Source organism: Apodemus sylvaticus, chromosome 23, assembly GCF_947179515.1.
Source record: "Apodemus sylvaticus chromosome 23, mApoSyl1.1, whole genome shotgun sequence".
NCBI classification, from domain to species: Eukaryota; Metazoa; Chordata; class Mammalia; order Rodentia; family Muridae; genus Apodemus; species Apodemus sylvaticus.
Window position 1 is genome coordinate 31,500,078 of NC_067494.1, and position 20,307 is coordinate 31,520,384.

A 20,307-nucleotide genomic window follows, 5' to 3' on the forward strand; every position below is an offset into this window, starting at 1 on the left:
TAGCCGAGGCTACAGAGGCCTTGCGTTGTTATTATTATTATCATTACTATTATTACTACTACTACTATTATTGTTGTTATTATATTTCTCTGTGTAGCCCCAGCTGTCCTAGAACTCACTCTGTAGACCATGCTGCCCTTGAACTCAGAGATCTGTTTGTCTCCCACATGCTGGCATTAAAGGTGTGCACCTTCACTACTTGGAATTATGTGCCTGTGTCTGTGCCCTTGCATGCAGGTGCCTGGAGCATCAAATCTTCTAGAGTGGGAGTTATAAGTCACCAGACAGGGTGCTAGGACTCAAACCTAGGTCCTCTTCAAAAGCAGTACACATTCCCTTTTGGTTTTTGCTTTTAACTTTAATCTTGGTGTGGTTAGTTTAAACGAAAGGATGAATGAGCCCTACAGGCTCATGGGAAGTGGCATTATTTGAAAGGATTAAGAGCTGTGGCCTAGTTGTAGGAAGTGTGTCACTGGGGGGTGTCTTTGGGGTGTCAGAACACCCAGACACTCCCAGTGGCTCACTCTATCTTCCTGTTGCCTGCTGACCCAGATGCAGGGCTCGTCTCCTTCTCCAGCAGCATCTTGTCAACCTGTGTGCCACATGCTTCCCACCAAGATGGTAATGGACTAAACCTGACACTATAAGCCAGCCCCAATGAAATGTTGCCCTTCATAACAGTGACCATGGTCATGTTGTCTCTTCACAGCCGTAAACCCGTAATACACTTCTTTTTTTATTCTCCACATCTCCTACCCCAAAGTGCTCATTCTTAACCCCCTAAGCCTGGAGACTTTGCCTCAAAACAATAACAACAAAAATTTTAAGGCAGAAATGTAGTTTTTTGGTGTTCTTCTTTTTTCCAAAACAAAACAAAATAAAACAAAAATGTGGGCCCCAAATTGAGGTTGTTTTGCTTTCGATTCCTTTTAAAAAGTTAGCTCTTCTGAACTATTTCCTACCTATGGGGACACATTTAGACTTTCTCACATAAGCCTCTTCCTCTCCTTCTCTCTTCTTTCTGCTCTCAAACACTAAGGCTTGAATGCAGGGACTCACATCTTTCCTTCTGCATTTTGAGACAGGATCCTACAGGATGGCCCAAGCTAGTCTTCACCCAGCAATCCTGCTTCTGCCGAGAGTACTCGGATTACAGACGTGAGCACGTGCGTATCTACAATGCTGGCACTTGATCTACCCTCATATCTGTCATCATTCTATAACTGCCCATCTAGATGGATCAATATCCACTGCCCTCATCTCAGCTTTATCAACTCCTGTACTTATAAAATTATCAAGGTGACTGTGGTGGTCCATATCTTTAACCCAAGTGTGTGAGAAGTAGAGGCAGGTAGATCTCAAATTCAAGGCCAAGCTAGACTACATAGAGTTCCAGGCCAGCCAGAGCTACATAGTGAGACCCTTTGTCTCCATAATTCATGAATTACTAGAAATTGAAGAACCCTGAGCTCTTCCCCCACCGACAGTTTGATTTGCACTGTTCTCTTCAATGTTTTCAGTCTGTCCTAAGAAAAACATCTCAGAAGAGTTGTGCACACTTTTGCTCCTCAGTCAGTTCCGGCTATAATTATGGTCCTACACATGGATAGCAATGAATTATTCACATGTTATATGCCAAATTGTACCTGCTCCAAAACCACTCACTATGCTGAAGTCCTAATGTTGCTCCCTGTCCCTGACATGAATAACACTTGAGTAAACTGTGGGGTAGGCTCCACGCAGTGTCACCTGTGCTGTACAAGAGGACTTCTAAAGCCAGGGTAATGCTTTCATGCCTATAATCCCAGCCTTTGGGAAGCTGGACACTACTGTTAAGTCAAGGCAACCTGCGCCACTGTGAGTTCTGATCCAGCTTGAACTACATAGCAAGGTTCTGTCTCAAAATAAATAAACAAGAATGCAAAATCAAAACAACCTACACACACACACACACAAGACAAAGCTATTGAAGAAATGCTCACCAGTGGTCAGAGCAATGTGAACATAAAATGAGATAGAACAGGGCATGATGGTGTTTGTCTTTAATTCCAGCACCTGAAGGCTGAGATATTTGTATTTCTTAAAGTTTGAGGCCAGCGTAGTCTAAACAGTAAGTTTCAAGTGAGATCTTGTCTCATAGATAGATAGGTAGGTAGGTAGGTAGATGATAGATAGATAGATAGATGACAGATAGACAGGTAGACAGGTAGACAGGTAGATAAATAGGTAGGTAGGTAGACAGATGTGGAGAGCTTCTGGGGCTGCTTCTAAACATTTGGCAGGAATTTGACACTGGGCCAGGACACAGAAGCAGGCTCGAGATGAAACAGCTGACTGACAAAGAACAGTGTGTTCTTTGTGTTTTCATGTGTCTTGTTTAGACCCTGCATATAGCAACCATGGGACCCTTGTTTATGCCTTGTCTGTTCCTTCCTACTCTGTTGATGCCTGAGGACCGACCACATTCTTCGCATGTACCTAGAGTGATATAAAAGCAGACTGGCAAAAAATAAACCCGCTTCAGCCTCAGCCCTGGCTGGGGTCGTGTTATAATGTTGTCTAGTTGTCTTTTTTTTTCAATCCTCACTCCCTCCCTCGAGACCCTGTTGACTGACTGAGCTGGCTTGGTCACTTCAACTATTAAACACAGTTTAGGCTTGATCAAACAGACAGATTAATGGTATCGCCCTTTTCTGAACAGCATTATCTATGAAGAACCTCAAAAAACTATCAAGTTCTTTGAAATTCACTGTTAGGAAGTTGAAGGCCTTAGATGCACAGGTTTAAAAGTCAGTGGAGGTACTTGGGGCTTTAGCACAGGGATAATCATTTGCTTAGCACATCCAAGGACCCAGGTTCAGTTCCTAGCACTGGGCAGAGAAAAAAAAAGAAGCAAGGCCATCCCCTGCCGATGGTGCAGTGGTTAGATAAAGCATGAGAGTGTCTCGACGGACTGCACAGATCCAGGTGTTCTACGCTGTATCACAGAAGAGAAAAGAGGAGCGAAGGTGATGAGTCACCTGGTTTCATGGTGGCATTAACAGGTCTGGCAGCTCCTGCCGCCATCTGCTCTCGACGAGGATCTTGGTAACTCAGTTTACTAATGAATTCAACAGCCGCTTCTATGCTTCTGTTATTGGTTTTCTGAAGAGCTTGAATAACCATGTCCTGATAAAAAATATTTACAAAAACAAACAGTTTAAGTATAATTAGCAAAAGGAAAGAACAAAAGTAGTAAGCACAAGAGTAAGCATATAAATTCCTAGATATGGAAGACAGTGCCCTAAACCTGGCTGCCCGTGCATGGATGAATGCCAAGGTTGAGAGAACAACTTACAGGAAGCAGTTCTCTCCCATTCATTATTCAAGGTCTCAGGGATCAGGCTCAGGTCCGCAGGCACCTTATCTACTGAGCCAACTAGCCAGTCCCCAAACCCTTACTATTCCTGTCTTCTTCGTAATTACTGAAAATAGCCACATAAATCTCAAATACTAAAGAAATGAAACAAGCCTTCAAATCTTAGAAGTGTTTCTCTAATTTATGTAGTACACCTGTTGCTTCCTTCTCCCCGTGTTAACTTTTTAGGATAAAAACAATAATGTAGTTCTTTCATTCTTGCATGAAAAATGATAATCATTTTTTAAAAAGCAATAAAAATACTGAAGATGGGCAGCAGGTAAATGTGATGGCCATGCAGGCCTGGCAACTTGAATTTAATCTCTAGAACCCATAGAAATGAAAGGAGAGAACTGAATCCACAAGGTTGTTCTCTGGCCTCCAAGTGTGTGAGAGCATATGCCTGCCCCCTTATCATGCACACACTCGAACAACAATAAAACACTTAAAAAAAAAAAAAACCTTTAAAATTCTAGAAATGACTTTTTTTTGTATCATTTAAGCATTTTATTAAGTACCTTTGCCAGTATGTCTAACAGTAAAGGAATTCTTAACTAGTTTCTTCTCTTAAGAGGTTGCATCTGCCAAGCATGGGGTGAAAGCCTTTAACCCTGGCATTCTGGCAGAGGACCTGCGTGTGCGTCTCCATACCTATGTCAGAAAGCTCACAACCACCTGTAAGCTCAGTCCCAAGGAACCTAGTGCCCTTTCTGGCCTCAGATGGCACCTGTATATACAAATACTTTCAAAAAGCAAACAAAATGGAAACAAAATTTTTAGCTGGGCAGCTAAATTCTAACAGTACTTAGGAGGCAGAAGCAGACAGATCTCTGAGTTCAAGGCCAGTCTGGTCTACAGAGTGATTTCCAGAATAGCCAGAGATACATACAGAAACCCTGTCTCGAAAAAACAAAAGAAAAAAACAAAAACAAAACCCAAAACCCAAAGCAAACAAAAAGACCCAAATCTTAAAACAAAACAAAACAAAACAAAACTAAAAACAAAATACAAGCTGTCCCTTGTGTTCCCAGTGAGGCAGAGGTAGGTAATTCTGGCTCTATACAAGGTCAGCCTGGTCTACAGAGCAAGGTCTAGGCCAGTCAGCACTATACAGTGAATTCCTCTCTTAAAGAAAGAAAAATAAGGGGGTCGGAACATTGGCTAGAGATAGCTCAGTGGTTAAAAGCACTGACTTCTCTCCTAGAAAACTGGGGTTGGACTCCAAGCACCCACATAGTAGCTCACGATATCTGTAACTCCAGTTCCAGGTGAGCCCATGCTCCCTCTGGCCTCTACAGGCACTACACACATGTGGCACACAGACATATATATAGGCAAAACCCAAATACATAGAATAATAATTTGTTTAAAAAACTAGGTTTACATTTCAAAGAAATATATTTAGACTAGATATGATGAAGACTTTTAGGTTAGATATTAGCTGAACCAAATATACACTTATATGATTTGCCATTTTTCAATGATTTATTTCTTTTTATTTTATCTGTAATGGTGTTTTGTCTGCATGTGTGTCTGTGTGAGGGTGTTGGATCCCCTGGAACTGGAGTTATAGGGAGTTGTGAGATGTCATGTGGGTGCTGGAAATTGAACCTGGGTCCTCTGGAAGAACAGCTCATGCTCTTAACCACTGAGCCATCTGTATTACTGTTGTTGTTGTTGTTATATGTACTTGTATGTCTGTGCACTGCCCACGTGCCCGGTGCCTGAAGAGGACAGAAGAGGCTGTCAGGTCCCTTGTACTCCCAGTGAGGCGGAGGCAGGGAATTCTGCCTCTATGTCTGAAGCCAGTCTGGTGTACAGAGCAAGGTCTGGAACTGGAAGAGAACTGGAAGTACAAACCACTCTAAGGGGTCATGGAAGTGATGGAAATCAGACCCAGAGCCTCTGGGAGAAGAACTAGGTCTTCTCTAACTGAGCCATCTCTCCGGCCCTGAATTATTATCATATTCAAAGCATTAATTGGATTTTTTTTAGCACCCAAACTCAATCTGTAACTGAAACAAGGTATATTGTGGTCATGTTTTATGCCAATGATCTTGTAAATTTGTAATAGGATATGAAGAAATTACAATCACTTTAAATGTAAATCAAGCAAACTATAACAATGCTGTTATGTTTATCGATATTGTGGGAATCCTATTTTTGTTACATGCTCTAGAATTTCAGTCTGTGGTTTTTTTGGTAATGATTGCCCTGGCTTTTGCTTGCTTGTGTCAGGATCTCCAGTAGCACACAGCAGCCTTAGATGGGCTGTAAAGTTTAGGATGACCTTGATCATCCCACCACTACCACCCAAGTGCTGTGATCCAAGGCAGAGAATATCACAGCTGGTTTTACTACACTAGTTAAATAAAACCCTCAAATCAGCACCTTTAACACAAAGTGCTATCAGTAAAAAACCAAAAGCGCATAATTATGCCTCCATTTTCATGTTTGTAGGAAATAGACTTTAATGATTACATATTTATGTCCTCCAAAAGGCATCAATACCATTTAACATTTATGCCTGTGAAGAAATTAATCTTGAAATAGTTGAACTTTTAATTCAACAGTTACCAAAAACATTCTCAAAAAAAAAAAAAAAAAGAAAAGAAAAGAAAAAGGAGGGAAGAAAGGAAGAAAGAGAAAAGAGAAGAAAGATTGGACATAATAGCATAACCCTATAACCCCATTGTTTGGGAGGCTGAGGCAGGTGAGTGAGTGTGAATCTGAGGTGAAGCAGAACTAGACAGTTCCAAACTAATCTGAGCTATACAATAAGATCCTGTTACAAAAACCAACCAACCAACCAACTAATCAAACAAACAAACAAAAAAGCAACTAACTGTGCTCCTCAGTCATAAGACAACTTGACACAAAGTAGAGTCATTGGAGAAGAGCGGGAACCTCGGCTGAAAAGTGCCTCGGCGGCCTGGCCTGTGGGCTGCAGCTCTGCAGCCTGTTGTCCGTCAGTCGTCCATGTGAGCGAGCCTCTCACCACCAGGTGCTACTCTGGACAGGGCCTGAGTGAGAGCTAGGAGGGGCAAGTCGGCAAGTGGCACTCATGCCAACCTCGGCTCCACCTGCTGCCTCCAGGGTCCTGCTCTGAGTTCCTGCCTTGGCTTTCTGAGTGATGGTCTTATAAATTTAAGGGTGAAATAAGTCTTTTTCTCCCCAATTTGCTTTCTAGTCATGATGTTTTATCATGGCAAAAGAAACTATAACTAAAACAGAAAATTGGCACCAGGTCCATGGGATGTTGCTGGGACAAGATCTGACCATGTCTTAGGGAGGACTATGGAAAGACTGGAATTCTGGGTAAGATAAGTAATGGAGAAAAGCTCATCAGATCTTATGAACTGCTGTGGGAACCTGGAAGATAATACTGGGGCTTAAAAAATATCTGTGATTAAGAAGAGACCAGCATCAATGAGGTAAAATATTCTAGGAGGTGGGTCCTCGGAATAAGTACACAGAAGCTGTGGCCACAGGGAGCCAAGGATTTACCTTGTGCTAAGAGCCAAACTCAGCAATGTGTAAGTTCCCAGCTGGCACTAGTTTTGAAGGCGTGTTGGAGAGTGGCTGAGGCTTTGTGCTGTGAGAGACCAGGAAAGGTCGGTGGTGAATGGGCAGCCTCACTTCAAGTAGAAGCCCCAGGAATTGAAGAGGTTACGAAGAGAAGTCGAAGTTTGACACCAAGTAGCAGAGTCAGAGGCCTTGAAAAGTGGCCAGAACATGTAGTCCAGTTACACTGGAGACCCAAACACTTCGGCGATGCCAGTGTAACTGGTTGGCTGCCAAGGACAGTAGTTGCTGTGGAGTGGAGCCAGCCTGAACCTAGGGGACAAACTACAAGCCGTGTGGATGGCAGGGCCAGGGAAGCCCCACTGCTAAGGCCCTAGGAGCCCAGAGAATCACAACTGAGACCCCATACATTAAGCACTGAACTTTTTTTTTTTAATACTGCTGAGCTTTGGTTTTGTTTTGATCTGACCGTAACTCTGCCCTGAGCCTTCCTTTTTGAAATTAAAAAGTATGTAAGTTATTTTTTTTTAAATTTATTTTACAAGAGCCTACAGTTATCCCAGAACTTAAAATCCTCCTAACTCAAGTGATCCTCCCAGAGCTGGCATGAGACACCATGCCTGCTGTGACTCCTGATTATTTACTATTAGTTACATTTTACATAGCTAATTTTTAAAAATGAATTTATGTATATGAGTATTTGCTTGAGTGTAAGTCTCTGTACCCTGTGCTGGAGGAGACCCGAGGAGGGTAAGGAATCTTGAAGCTGGAGTTGTACAGATGGCTGTAGGCTTCCACACAGGTGCTAGGAATCCCAAAGTAGTTAACGCTGGCTGTGAATGATATAAACGTCCTTCTTAGTTACTTTTGCTCTCTCCCTAGATGACTGTAGACCAGAGCCTTGGCACCCTCTCTCAGCACCAGCTGAGACCAGTGTCTGTGTCTCAGGCTGCGACCGAGGCCGTCCTCACTCACAGCCTTCCTCAACTGCATCTCCACTCTGGTTTCATGACCTCACCAACAGAAACTCCAGGATTTGGGGCTAGCACAGAAGAAACTAAAGAAATAAAAATCATTCTGTTATACTAATTAGTAAGATTATTAATATAGTATTCTTTGCTAACAGAACACACAAATTTAAATGTACAGTCAAGTCCTCTCAAAAGAAACTTCCTGATGTGCTCTCCGGGAACTTGTTTGCTTCACAGGAGAAGAAAAACCATTTGTGGGTTTTTTGTTTGTTTGTTTTTATTTTTGTTTTTAAAAGTTCTTACCTCATCAAAGCCAGCAGCCTGCAAATCCTGAAACATCTGTGGATTAACTTCTGAAGGGCTTCGGGAAGAACTCGTCTCATTTGCGAACGGCAGTAGAGAGTTTCGAATTTCTTGCAAGGCTTTATGATGTGTGCCAAATTTGGGTGGATTTCTCACCTGCCTGGGATCTTCAGTGGACATCTTGTTCAGGTTATGCTCGGCCTTCGCAGCATCAGATGGTTTTGATAAATTCCTAAGGGATTCTCGGATCTCCTGCAGCATTTGTCGGCTGCTGCCAGGGTAGTTGCTGGCAGGAAAGGTCTTAGGCCTCATCTGTCTGTACCCTTCTGGCTTTTCACCCCTCTTCATGAAAGCATCTATATGTGGCCCCTGCAAAGTACTTCTTCAGGAGCTAATCCAAAGGCTCAAAGCTTCCTTCTGAGCCAAGGTGAAAGGGGGAATCCCCAGGAATGTTAAAATCCTTTACAGTGCAAGTAACTAACCTAGGAAAGAAAACACACAAAGCTAGAGTGACTAATGAAGCAGTTCTCTGTACAGGGGGGGCGGGGAGGGGGAAGCCCGGTGCTCTGGCAATCGCTGGCTCCCAGTGGAAGCTCAGACTTCAAGACATAGCACTGTAGGATGAAGGTTACCACACCTCTCTGTGCCTATTTCCTAGCATCTAAAGTGGATTTGCATTATTTCTAACTAGCAGCATTTGTGACAAATAAATAAATGAAGCCTCAAACTGTTTTAGAAAATAAAGCATATACAACTGTAAAGAATTACTAAGTGAACCTTAAGCAACTCCCTCCTCCAATTTTAAACTTGGAAATTAGATTTCTGTTTAAGATTTACTTAGAAGGGTATTAGTTCTTCTAAAAGGATAATACATTAGTTTTTCAGAAGATTCAATACCTATGTTTGGGTTTACTCCCCAGACTCCAGGATGTGAGTAAGACTATCTAGAACCTGGGTTTTAGCACAGGCTCAGGCTTGCAGTGAGCGCCTTTCCTGGAAGAGCCGTCTCACTGGCCCCCAGCTGTTTTTAATAAACACACTGCAGCAGAGGCTGCATTCACAGAGTACCTCCTATCTTCCTAAACTCCAACAAAAGCCTTTGAACAGGTGTCACACATCTCAGTTTTGAACTAAGGCAGTTAAAAGTTTGAGTGCATTCCTTGCCTCAAGGATATTAACAGGACTCATTTTGAAATAGTAAATTATAACATGGAGGGAGGGAGGGTGGATCTCCAAATCACTACACTGAGTTCCTACTGACTCCCATTAGACAGTGAGCAAGACAAAAACCTCTGTTGGATTAAACTATCAACATTTTCTTATTTTTATTTCTTTTCTTTTTTTTTTTTTTAAATATGAGTACACTGTAGCTATCTTCAGACACACCAGAAGATGCTTCTGATGCTATTACAGATGGTTGTGAGCCACCATGTCATTGCTGGGAATTGAACTCAGGACTTCTGGAAGAGCACAGTCAGTGCTCTTAACCACTGAGCCATCTCTCTAGGCCCTTATTTTTTATTTCTAAAAAGCTTGAATATGATATGTCTCAGGGACTTTAGGGTGCATCTTAAATGAAGAAAGGTCACTGGAGGAACATCAGTAGAAGGCTATATTTCACTCAGATCCCTTCCTGTCCCCCTTTACTGGCTGTCACGTGAGATGTTCTGCCATGCAACCTGGACCAAAACCTCCAAATTTATGATCCATCATATTTTTCCTCCCCTAATTTATCCAAAGTAATTTGTCTCAGTGGCCAAAAGTCTAAGAGGGGCAGTCACCTGTCTCAGCAGGTAAAGATGCTTGCTGCCAGGCCAGATTACTGGATCCTTAGGATCCACTGTGCAGTAAGACAATACTTCCCCAAGTTGTCCTCTAACCTTTACACGTGCCATGGCATGTACAAATGCATACACATACATATAAGTAAATGAAAAAAACCCACATTTTAAACTCTACTTATAATCACTTCTGGGCCTTTTTGCTAACACCAAATGTCATATCTGTTCTTATCAGTATAACATCTGTTCTTCCTCTGAGAACAATATATTAGATAAATATCTGGAGCTGAAACTTAGACTGGCACTTGTCTTGTTCACTCACACACCTCCCACCCTGATACTGTGGTACCTCAAGGCAATCACCCCGTCAGGGGACTAAAAACAGTGGGGGCTCACTTTGTAGCTAACAACACTCTTGAGGTCTTACTTTCTATGCTGGAAGAGCATAACTGCTTTGTAAGTAACCACGTGTGTTTTCACTCAGTGAACTGTTTTTCTACCCAGGCTGTAAAGCACACACAAAAGCTTACTTGTGTGCAAATATTCTTAATTTTTTTTTTAAAAAAAATTAGTATCAAAGAAGGGGGAGGGGTTACTGCTCTGAATGACCATATGGTTCAGGAGCCTCAGTTTACAGGAAGAATTTAGAAAACTTGGAGGACATAGGCTAGAGAGGCTCTGGGGTGATGTGAACAGAGCCCAAGAGGCAACTCTGGTCCAAAGGCAGAACCAGAATAGTAGGAGAAACACAGGTAGGAAAAGCTGTGCTCATGAGATTTCAGACAGGAATGGGAACTCTACTGAGAACTGAACTAAAGGTCACTGTGTTACATTCTGGCCAAGAATGTGTCCCAAGAAATTTCCATTAGACTGATGTAAGGTGATAATCAATCAGTTTAAAGGAGAAAGCCTCTCTGAAGTCTGTACTCTGGCTTGGTAACTGCTGGCTTCCTTGGCCAGACTTAGTATGAGGAAATTTGAAGAAAAAAAAAAGTGTAGTTTGGCTGGAAAAGGGAAATAGTTTTAGACAATAATGGTATGGTTGCGAGTTGGCATTAATTAAAAACACTGAGCTGGGCAGTGGTGGTGTCTACCTTTAATCCCAGCACTTGGGAGGCAGAGGCAGGCAGATCTCTAAGTTTGAGGCCAGTCTGATCTACAGAACAAGCCAGGGCTACACAGAGAAACTTGCCTTGGGGCAGAAAAAGAAAGAAAAGAGAAGAAACCACAAGGTTGGAAAGATGGTCCAGTGGTTAAGAGCACTGACCACAATTCAGAGGACCAGGGTTCAGTTCCCAGCATCCACCTGGCAGCTTATACCACCTGTAACTCCAGTTCCAGAAGATCCCTTACCCACTTCTGGCCTCTCCCAGCCACAGGGCTGCAAGTGGTACACAGACAAACAGGTAAAGCACTCATACACATGAATTTTTTTTAAAAAAGGAAAATAAATCACTGCTTTGGGTCAGGATGGTACGGAAGATGCTTTGAAGGCATCTCAGATATCGGTCAGACTCCACCCTTCGCAGGATCAGTATATAAAGAGTAAACACGCCCGGTTTCCATCAGGACGACAGCACTTCTGGATGGCCTGCCTGCTCCCAGAGAGCTGCTTACAGTCATTTTCCAGAGCTCATTTCACCGTGCTCAGTCACTCAGGTTCTCACAGGCCACGAAAAGCCCAGGTAGGAGCTGAGCTTGTAGAGGCTTTTGCATTATTCACGATTCAAGTCATAGGACTTTAAAAAGGAAAGCCCAGAATAGTAGGTAATGTGTAACTATGCTAAAGTTTGAGCAGGCAGCCGCAGTGCAAGAAATTGCTGAGCCTATAATACAATGAGGATCCTAGACTGTGGGAGTATGGAACAGAGGTCAAGGAAAGTTGCAATCAATGAATGAAGCCAGCCCAAGAAATGGACCATGCCCAAAGAGCAAAGCCATGCGAAAGGCTGCGTGGCCCACGGGAGCTCAATACTGTTATCATGTGCCCAGGGCTTACTTAGTATTTGCCCTGATAGTCTGGGGTCTTTCTTTGCTCCCATTCCTCTTTTGAAATAGGTTTATTCTGTGTCACTGCATACTAGAAATAAGTAAGTTGCTTTTTTATTTTACAAGGGCTCACAATTATGAATGTGTCTCATGGGAAACTGTAGTGAAAATTTTGGAATTTTGGTTTCTTTAAAATACACAGAAAATATTCTGTTTTTGTTTTAATTCCAGGTGTGGGATACCTGGCTGCATAGGATTGTCTGAAACGAGTTGACTGTGATCTGCCTCTTGCCCTAGCAGAAGTGTGGTTTTGCCAGCTGCAGATAGTTTCTGTGATTTTGTGCCGTTTGGAATTCTGGGAACTTTTCAGAGGTTATATAAATGTTAGAGCCCCATGGGTGGGGCTGCGGGTCACTGGGGGGCGGGCGGGTTGACTGCAATTTGTTAGTAGTAGTGCTTAGGAAATAAGAAGAAAGAAATTATACTCAGGGCTCTCTCCCTCGATTCTTTTTTCCCTCCTATCTAGTGATAAGGGGTGTAACTGTGGTTGGGTGGGGAGATAAAGGGTGGCAAAAAGACCATAGGAGACTTTTATGTTTTTTTGGTTTGTTCCCGACCCTCATCCCCGACACAGGGTTTCTCTGTGTAGCTCGTCATTTGGACCTTGCTCTGTAGGCCAGGCTGGCCTCAAACTCAGAGATCTGGCTCCTAAGTGCTGGGATTAAAAGGCCTTGCCACCACCTCCTGGTAAGATTTGAGTTTTTTAAAAAAACAAGGTTAGAATTATAGACACTATGGACATACTTGGGGAAAAACCTGACAGCACTGGGTCTGAAATAGACCCAAGCCTCTGGGCTACTCTTTAAAGCCCATGCACCCAGCTGCTGGCTCCTATCTGGGAGGTTCCCGAAACTTAAGGCTGAGAGCTGAGCTGGGGAGAAGTCAGTCACCTAGCTTTGTCGTCGTAGCTGCACCCTGTTCCTGGCCCTCTCTATCTCTACCTCCTCCTCGCCGTCATGATGTTCCATGGTTTGCCATGTCCTTATCAAGATGGACCTCTGAAAGTGTAAGCAATAATGTATTTTAACTCCTCTGTTTATCTGAGCTACGTTACCAGCAATGAAAACGTATCACAAGTATTAATAATAATGTGGAAAATAAAGATTGTCTAAATAAGAACAGAGACTACTGAAAACCTGCCTAAGAGAGTAGCCAGTACTACTGCACAGAGATAAACAGGCAAGCAGGAATGAAAACATCGTAGGAGGAGGGAAAGAAGAGCAAGCGGGAAGGCTCAAGGGTTAACAGCACTTGCTGCTCTTTGCGAGGACCTGGGTTCACTTCAGCACCCACATGGAGGTTCACAACCATCCCTAAGTCCAGTGCCAGGGGCTCTGACACCCTTTCTGGGTTCTATGCATGTACCTATAATGTAAGTAAAACAGTCATATACATAAAATAAATCTATTTTTAAATACAAGAAGACTTTAGGTAAACTCTAATTGTAAGTCATTAGCAAGAGGAAGTGCAGGTAGGCTAGCTAGAAGTAGGCATCTTGTGTGGTTAGTTTCAAGAACATACCTGACTTTCAAAAACTGGCTCTGAATTAGAAGTAGGCTCAAAAATTAAAGAAGCTAAGATATGCAAGGTGGCTCTCAGCTATAAGCCCAGCTCTTAGGAAGCTGAGACAGGAAGTCAGATTGAACTTCCAGCTATAGGAGTTAGAATCCTAATATTCTATATAACCCTGCCACTATTGTTTATATATTTATTATCTGATTATAAAGTAATGCTGGAGGCTAGGAAAATGGAGAACTGTTTCATAGCGATAAAATATTTCAACAAGTCACAGTTTGGTACCAGGCATTGTGGAGCTTGAATGTAACCCCAGCAGCTGGGAGACTGAAGCAGTTCTGGCCCAGCCTGGTCTACATAATACCCTGTCAGAAACAACAAGATCTGCTGCTTGTTATAGCTAACATGATGGCAAAGAACCTCACCTTATTGTCCTACGGAAAGATTAGTAGAGACTCTTAGAAGATTATATTGACTGCTACTGGCTAGTTGATAATGTCATATGCTATATACTGATCTTTCAGTCAACAAAAGGCAGTGTCTATGTCAGTACTCTTAATTCCATAACTATAAAGGACTCCTTCCTTCACAGGTTCTTTCAACAGCACCCTGCCCAGGTAGGAAGCCCAGCCTTCCTTCCCTCTGACCCCCACTCCAGGGTCTCTGCAGAGCCCTGGCTGGCCTAGAGCTTCCTTCCTATGCAGAAGAGATCTGCCTGTCCCTGCCTCCAGTTGGACTCCCAGCTTCCCAGCTGACTAGCTGTGTGACTCTGGGAAGTTACTCAGCGTTGGTGCTTATTCTTCATCTTCCAATATGTGCAAAAACTGCATCTATCTCAGGGTTGATATGGACATCAAATGAGTTCACCTGTAAGTTTTCAACAAGCTGCAGAGCAGGGAGGAGTCCTGACGGCCGGCAGCCTTGTTCTTACCTCTACCTCGGGCCACACTTCTCCTGTGTTTACACTTGTCCTTCACATTCTAACCCAGCCAGGCGACTGGCTCTCCGCTGACACGCTTCACGATGTTCTACTTTAGAGTCCTTACTCTTCTGTGTTCCTGAGAGCTCCTCTGACATATTTTTTTAATAAAAATTATACTCAAAGTTCAAGGTTTCATTTAAATACCTCCCCTAACAGAAAATCTCTTCAGGAACTACTTATTACCTGAACATAAGACACATTTTACAAGACTCAAATAGAATGTCTGCTTTTGTTATATTCTTATTTTTCCTAGCTCTCAGACTCAGAGAATTTGGTGTCTTGAATGTTTCTTTGACAGACAAAGAAACAGATCTAGAAGTAAAATGCCTTGTAGCCAGCTAGATGTAATGCCAGAATGGATTCCACATACTCTAGCTAGCCCAGGGCATTTTCATCAAGCCAATGTTTTAAGATTTCTAGATTACACTCAACCTTGACAGGACAGTGAAAGTGCTTTAAATAAAGCTTCCATTTAAAAAAAGAATGAACGTTCTTCAAAAATGCATTAAACAACAACAACAACAACATCCTACACTGGTACAATACGTAGTAAAATTTCAGAGCTTTGCATTTAAGCCAGGTGTGGTGGCATACACCTTTAATCCCAGAACTCCAGAGGCTGAGGCAGGAGGATGTCTGTGAGTTCAAGGCTAGCCTAATTTACAGTGAGTTACAGGACTGGTAAGGCTATTGCAGGAAGAACCAGACACAGAAACAAACAAGAACAAAGTTGTACCTTGGGCTGGATTAAGTCTATAAATACAACCTGCTAAAATAGTTGGTGAATAAAGATTAAAAGGTATTGGGCTGCAGAGATGGCTCAGTGGTTAAGAGCACTGACTGCTCTTCCAAACTTCCTGAGTTCAAGTCCCAGCAACCACATGGTGGCTCATACCCATCCATGATGAGATCTGATGCCCTTCTTTTGGTATGTCTGAAGACAGCTACAGAGTACTTACATATAATAAATAAACAAATAAATCTAAAATAAAAAGATAGAATGTATTGTTCCTTAGCAGCAGTCTTAAGCGCTGACAGCAATACTGACACATCTGTCCACTGACATTTTCTCCCAATTCCTTTACAAGAGAATTAACTGATCAAGGGGCTAAGATATGGCTCAGTGGTTAAGAGCACTAGATGATCTTCTAGAGGATGTTGAATCCCACCACCCATATGAGCAGATCACAATTCTCTGTAACCCCAGTTAGAGCATCCAACTCCCTCTTCTGGCTTCAGTGTCACTAGGCACATGCACAGAGCACAACATACATGCAGGTAAGACATCCCCTCCCCCAGAGAAAATACATAAGGAGAAAAGAAGGAGCCGAGGTGAAAACTGGGGCTGGGGGGGGGGGGGTAGGTTGGTTTGCAGAGCACTGCTGGGCTACACACAGCCAATATTAGATACCCAGCACCAACTAAAACTGTAATCTCAGGAGAATAAATTAATGGTCGCCCTCAGGTACAAAGGAAATTCTGTAAGGCCCTCCCTGCACACTGGGCTCAGTATGAGAGGACCAAATGGAAGGCTCAGCGGTTAAGAGCACGGACTGCTCTCCCAGAGGTCCTGAGTTCAACTCCCAGCAACCACATGGTGGCTCACACCCATCTGTAATGGGATCCCGAGGCCCTCTTCTGATGTGTCTGAGGACAGCTACAGTGAGAAGAGCAAATGGAACCCATCACTTACATTTTCAAATTGATACTGAATAATGGTCATTTCTACTTGATAGTATGACCACTAAACTCTTGTGGTGTACAAGACATCTAAATATCACATCTAAATGAAATTAAATAATCACAGTAGGAACCACTCAGGATTATATGTATCTAGAACAACAAAGACTAGCATGAAAAACAGAAACTTAAATGATGGGGGAAAAAAGCCAAATACCATACACATAGCTTAGGAGAAAAAATATTCCTGTCAAGTCAATAATCAGGCACAGAAGGAGAGTACCTTTCCCAGCCGGTGCCAAGATCCAGTTGCTTGCAATAACAGCCTGTAAGAGAAATGCAGACTTCTCTGCCTGCCTGCCTGCCTGCCTGCCTTTGAGAATCACCCCGCCCATATTACCTACCTGACTACTCATCAGGTAAGAGAAAACTTTAGTTAAGGCAATAAAAACTGAAGATATCTTAGCAAAGCCATACCTCATGGAGAAAAAAATGATTTTAAAAGACCAAAAACGTTTACATTTGTGGGGCATGGTGGCACACACGCCATCCCAGAGGCGGGTAGATCTTTTTGAGTTCTAGGTCAGCGTGGTCTACATATCGAGTGTCAGGCTAAGGAATACATAGTGAAACCCTGTTTTAAGAAAAAATATAATAACCTTCAATAAATAATCCATAAACATCTGACAACCTTCATGCCAGGCATTCCGGCTAATTTCCAAAGCTCGAGTGATACCATATTGTGTGAGACTGTACTTACTGCTCATCTGACTTGTAATTTCTAGAGAATACACACATTTTTTTAAAGTCTTATTTACAAATGGAGACAAATATCTTAAACGTGCCCCCTTAGAAAATGATTTTCAACTGTATTAGTCGGAGAACTGGGATCAGTCACCCGAGAGCTATTCTTTTCTTCTCCACGAGCTCTTTCTTCAAGGTACAATAAACAACCTTCCCTGAATTGTCTGTCCTTCGTTCTCCAGTCCTTCAACACCATCCGAACAAGTGACACCGTCTCTCCCACCCCTTGCCACTAAGCGGTGAGCTAACAAATTGCAGCGAGCTGGATGGAGTCCCGGGACTGCTTCAAAGGTAGAGCCCGACTTGGAGGCCCGCCGCGAGGCAGAAGAAGTGCGGCCGGTTTGGCGCAATCTGCGTGAAAAACCACCTTCCGCTCCTCTCCCTCTACACCCGGAGGGCGCCGGTCGTCTCGGGCCCCCACGCGCTCTTCCACGCGAGCTCGCACCCCCGAGGCCTCAGTGCCCCCGGGCTCTCCCCGTGGCGCCGGGTGCGGCCAACCCTCACTTCCCCAGGGCAGGGCTCAGCTCCGGTCAGCGCAATCAGCCCAGTCAGGCCCGGCGCCGGCCGGCCGAGCCCGCCGGTCCACCGCGGCCACTGGACCCCCGCCAGCGGGGATGGGCGTGGGCCCCGCCGGCCACCGCCCCGCCGACCAGGACTCCCGAGGAGCGCGAGCCCCACCCGCGGCGCCGGCCTTACCTGCAGGGGACGGCGAGGCTTCTGGACAGCGGCTGCGGGCCCGAGGGCCGGCGCCGCGGCGGCCCGGAGCCCGTCCCCCAGGGCCCCTAGTGTCGCTCCGGGTTCGGGGTGGGGCAGGGCGGGGACACACGTCGGGGGGCTGCGGCCGGCCAGCGCGGCCCGACGCGGGGTCGCGAGGACCTGGCTCTCCCCTCAGCACCAGGCCATCGCTGCCGCCGCCATTTTGCCTTCCACTCCGTGTCGCCGCCGCCGCCGCCGCCGTCCGCCGCGGGTTTCCCGGATGTGGGCATTTCCCGGCGTCGCTTGCGCGGGGGCCGAGGACTGGGGGCTTCGGGCCGCCCCGCTGGGCCCCGCGGCGAGCGTTCAGTGTGTGGTCTCCCGGGACCGGGGCTCGCCCGCCCGCTGCCCCGAGCAGGCGTGAGTGTCGCCCGGAGAGTGGCGTCTGTATCACCGCGATCAGGCTCCGCACCGAGACACGGCCGCGGGCGCGACGCGGCGAGCGTGGGTCGCACCAGGAAAGGGCGGTGAACGGCGCTCCGAGACCGCGGACGTCACGAGGCAAGAGGTGTAGGGCTTGGATCAAACCCGAGTCTTCGCGAGCTGGGAGCGAATGTGGTTTCTTTGCAATAAGCCAGATGGCGTGTTCTTGAGACTGGTCCTGTGGATTTGCAGAGCTCGGTCAGCGGATCTGCAGGAGAGGTCATTGTAGCCATAACTGGAGTAACAGGGCCGCTGTCAGAAGTTCTGTTTCTCTTGAAATGGAATCTGCCGTTCGGGATGCATCCGTGACTTTGGTCTTTAAATGCATTGTTTTCTCCTGAGGGGGGTTAGATCCAGGTAGAGGATCTCTGGGCTGCACCGGGTGGTCCAAAATTCCCAATCTCCTACCCTACGCCACCTTTCCCGGGGCTGAGATTCTAAATGGTGCCCGCCAACACTGGCCTGTCTATCCCCCTGTAAATATGAACATCGTCCCCAGTTTTGCTGGTACGTAATACATGCAGTTATTACTTTTTTTTTTCAGATAGTTTTTTTTAGACTAAAAAAGTAAAAACGTTGACATCCCTGTATAACTAGGAATTGAGTCATGCAATTCTAGTGCTCTACCACTGTTCCTCAGAACATTTTATAGTTTTCACTGAGACTGGGCCTCACTAAGTTATCCGGGTTGGCGTTTAATTTATGATCCTTCTGCCTCAGTCTTCAGGTAGCTAAGATAACAAGCCCATTCCATAAAGCTCAGTTCTGCTTTTTCTGAGGTGCCGTATCCAAACATTCAATTATGAAAACCTCAGACGACCAAATTTGGATGCCAGGGAAATATTTTAGTGTGGTTGCTGCCACTGCTTTAGCTCTGTTGTCATAGTAAAATCCCTAATGTGGCTTCAGCCCACCATGCTGTTGGGATCTTCCTACACATCGAGGTTTCTACCTTGGGCTTTGGTCGGTAGGTACAATTTTAAGAGACTAATCCAATGGACCATGTCTGCTAATTTGAACCATTGACAGTATTTTAACCACATGGAGCTGGAGCTGCTTCTTGAGAAGACTTAAGTCACTGCTTCAAGCCAGTGTAGAGTGAAATAACCCTTGGGAAAGAAGCAGAGTGAGGAGTGAGGCCTGGTCAACCTAAACCTAGACCTCCAACCCGGAGTTACGGCTGGGCCAGCACCAGCATTACCAGCTTTGCGATGATGAGACACACTTATTTTGTAAATACTTTCAACTTTTAATAATCAGAATTACCTTTGGAACACTTTATATTAGCTCATTCTTTTTTTAGATGTTAGGAAACTATCACTAAGCTCAAGAGAAGTTATAATTCTAGAGTGTATATTGTTCACAAGCATTGATGTGAAAACATTAATTTTTGGAAATAAATTTGGGTATGGTTAAGGATGCATTGAGAAGCTGGGGAATCTTGGTACATGATCTAGTTTTCAAGAGGCGAAGCCAACATTTGCCATCTTTGAAATAGCTGAACCCCATACTGCCCGTGTGCACAGAAACCTACCATATACCTGTTTCTGTTGGCTATAGTTTTTTGGTTTTTTAGGACTTGAATTTTTCTGGAGTGTTTTCTTTGACTGTGTGTGCCACAGGTGCCTGGTGCCTCCGGAGGTCCAAAGAGGATGTCAAGTCCCCTGGACCTGGAGATAGAGATGGCTGAGTCATCCTATGATGCTGGGGGTTGAGCCTGGGTCTTCTGCAAGAGTAGCGAGTGCTTTTCTTTTGTGTTGTTTTTGTTTTTCCAGAAAGGGTTTCTCTGTGTAGCTCTTGCTGGGTTGGAACTTTGCTCTATAGACCAGAGGCTCTATAGACCAGAGGCTGGCCTTGAATTCAAGAGATCCACCTACCTAACTCTGCCTTCCAAGTGCTGATTAAAGTCTACCAAGGCCTGGCTAACAAGTGTTCTTAATAACCACTGAGCTATCTCTAGCCCTGGCTATAGGTTAGTTTTAATTCACAAAATTCTCCTTGGATTCCACACTGTTCATTTCGTAGAACTGTTAAGTATTAAGGCGTGTGTTAAACAGCACTGGGACACTCTGATGCTCTCAAGATCTTTTGTCATTGCTTATTGATCAGATCCTAATAGTGCAG

At 44.4% G+C, this 20,307-nt stretch overlaps 3 protein-coding genes and 1 pseudogene across 4 annotated transcripts in view; 2 read left to right on the forward strand and 2 right to left on the reverse strand.

Moving 5' to 3' along the window:
* Positions 1-8,699, reverse strand: part of Lats1 (large tumor suppressor kinase 1) — a 23,591-nt gene extending 14,892 nt beyond the window's left edge. Inside the window, exons 1-2 of the mRNA XM_052169942.1 lie at positions 8,197-8,699; positions 3,021-3,168 (exon numbers count right to left, since the gene is read on the reverse strand). Coding sequence (XP_052025902.1) covers positions 3,021-3,168; positions 8,197-8,544 — 496 coding nt within the window. The 5' untranslated portion in view covers positions 8,545-8,699. The remainder of the gene's footprint in view (positions 1-3,020; positions 3,169-8,196) is intronic.
* LOC127673701 (translation initiation factor IF-2-like) lies at positions 8,581-19,123 on the reverse strand. The gene is made up of 3 exons (XM_052169492.1): positions 19,098-19,123; positions 17,704-18,377; positions 8,581-8,678 (listed from the first exon to the last, which is right to left on the reverse strand). The coding sequence occupies exons 1-3, from the start codon at positions 19,121-19,123 to the stop codon at positions 8,674-8,676; spliced, it is 705 nt and encodes a 234-aa protein (XP_052025452.1). The 3' UTR covers positions 8,581-8,673.
* Positions 10,161-10,330, forward strand: LOC127674290 (uncharacterized; annotated as a pseudogene).
* Positions 18,171-20,307, forward strand: part of Pcmt1 (protein-L-isoaspartate (D-aspartate) O-methyltransferase) — a 51,701-nt gene continuing 49,564 nt past the window's right edge. For both annotated transcript variants that reach the window (XM_052169962.1, XM_052169961.1), the window contains exon 1: positions 18,171-18,261. The gene's annotated coding sequence lies outside the window, so the exon portion shown is untranslated. The remainder of the gene's footprint in view (positions 18,262-20,307) is intronic.

What these genes read in the sequence shown, in the direction of transcription:
- LOC127673701 (XM_052169492.1), bottom strand. Translation starts at nt 19,123, where the DNA reads ATGTGTAGGAAGATCCCAACAGCATG. An exon ending in AGGAAGATCCCAACAGCATG is followed by an intron (nt 18,378 to 19,097) that starts GTGGGCTGAAGC and finishes CCGCTGACCGAG; the next exon opens with CTCTGCAAATCCACAGGACC.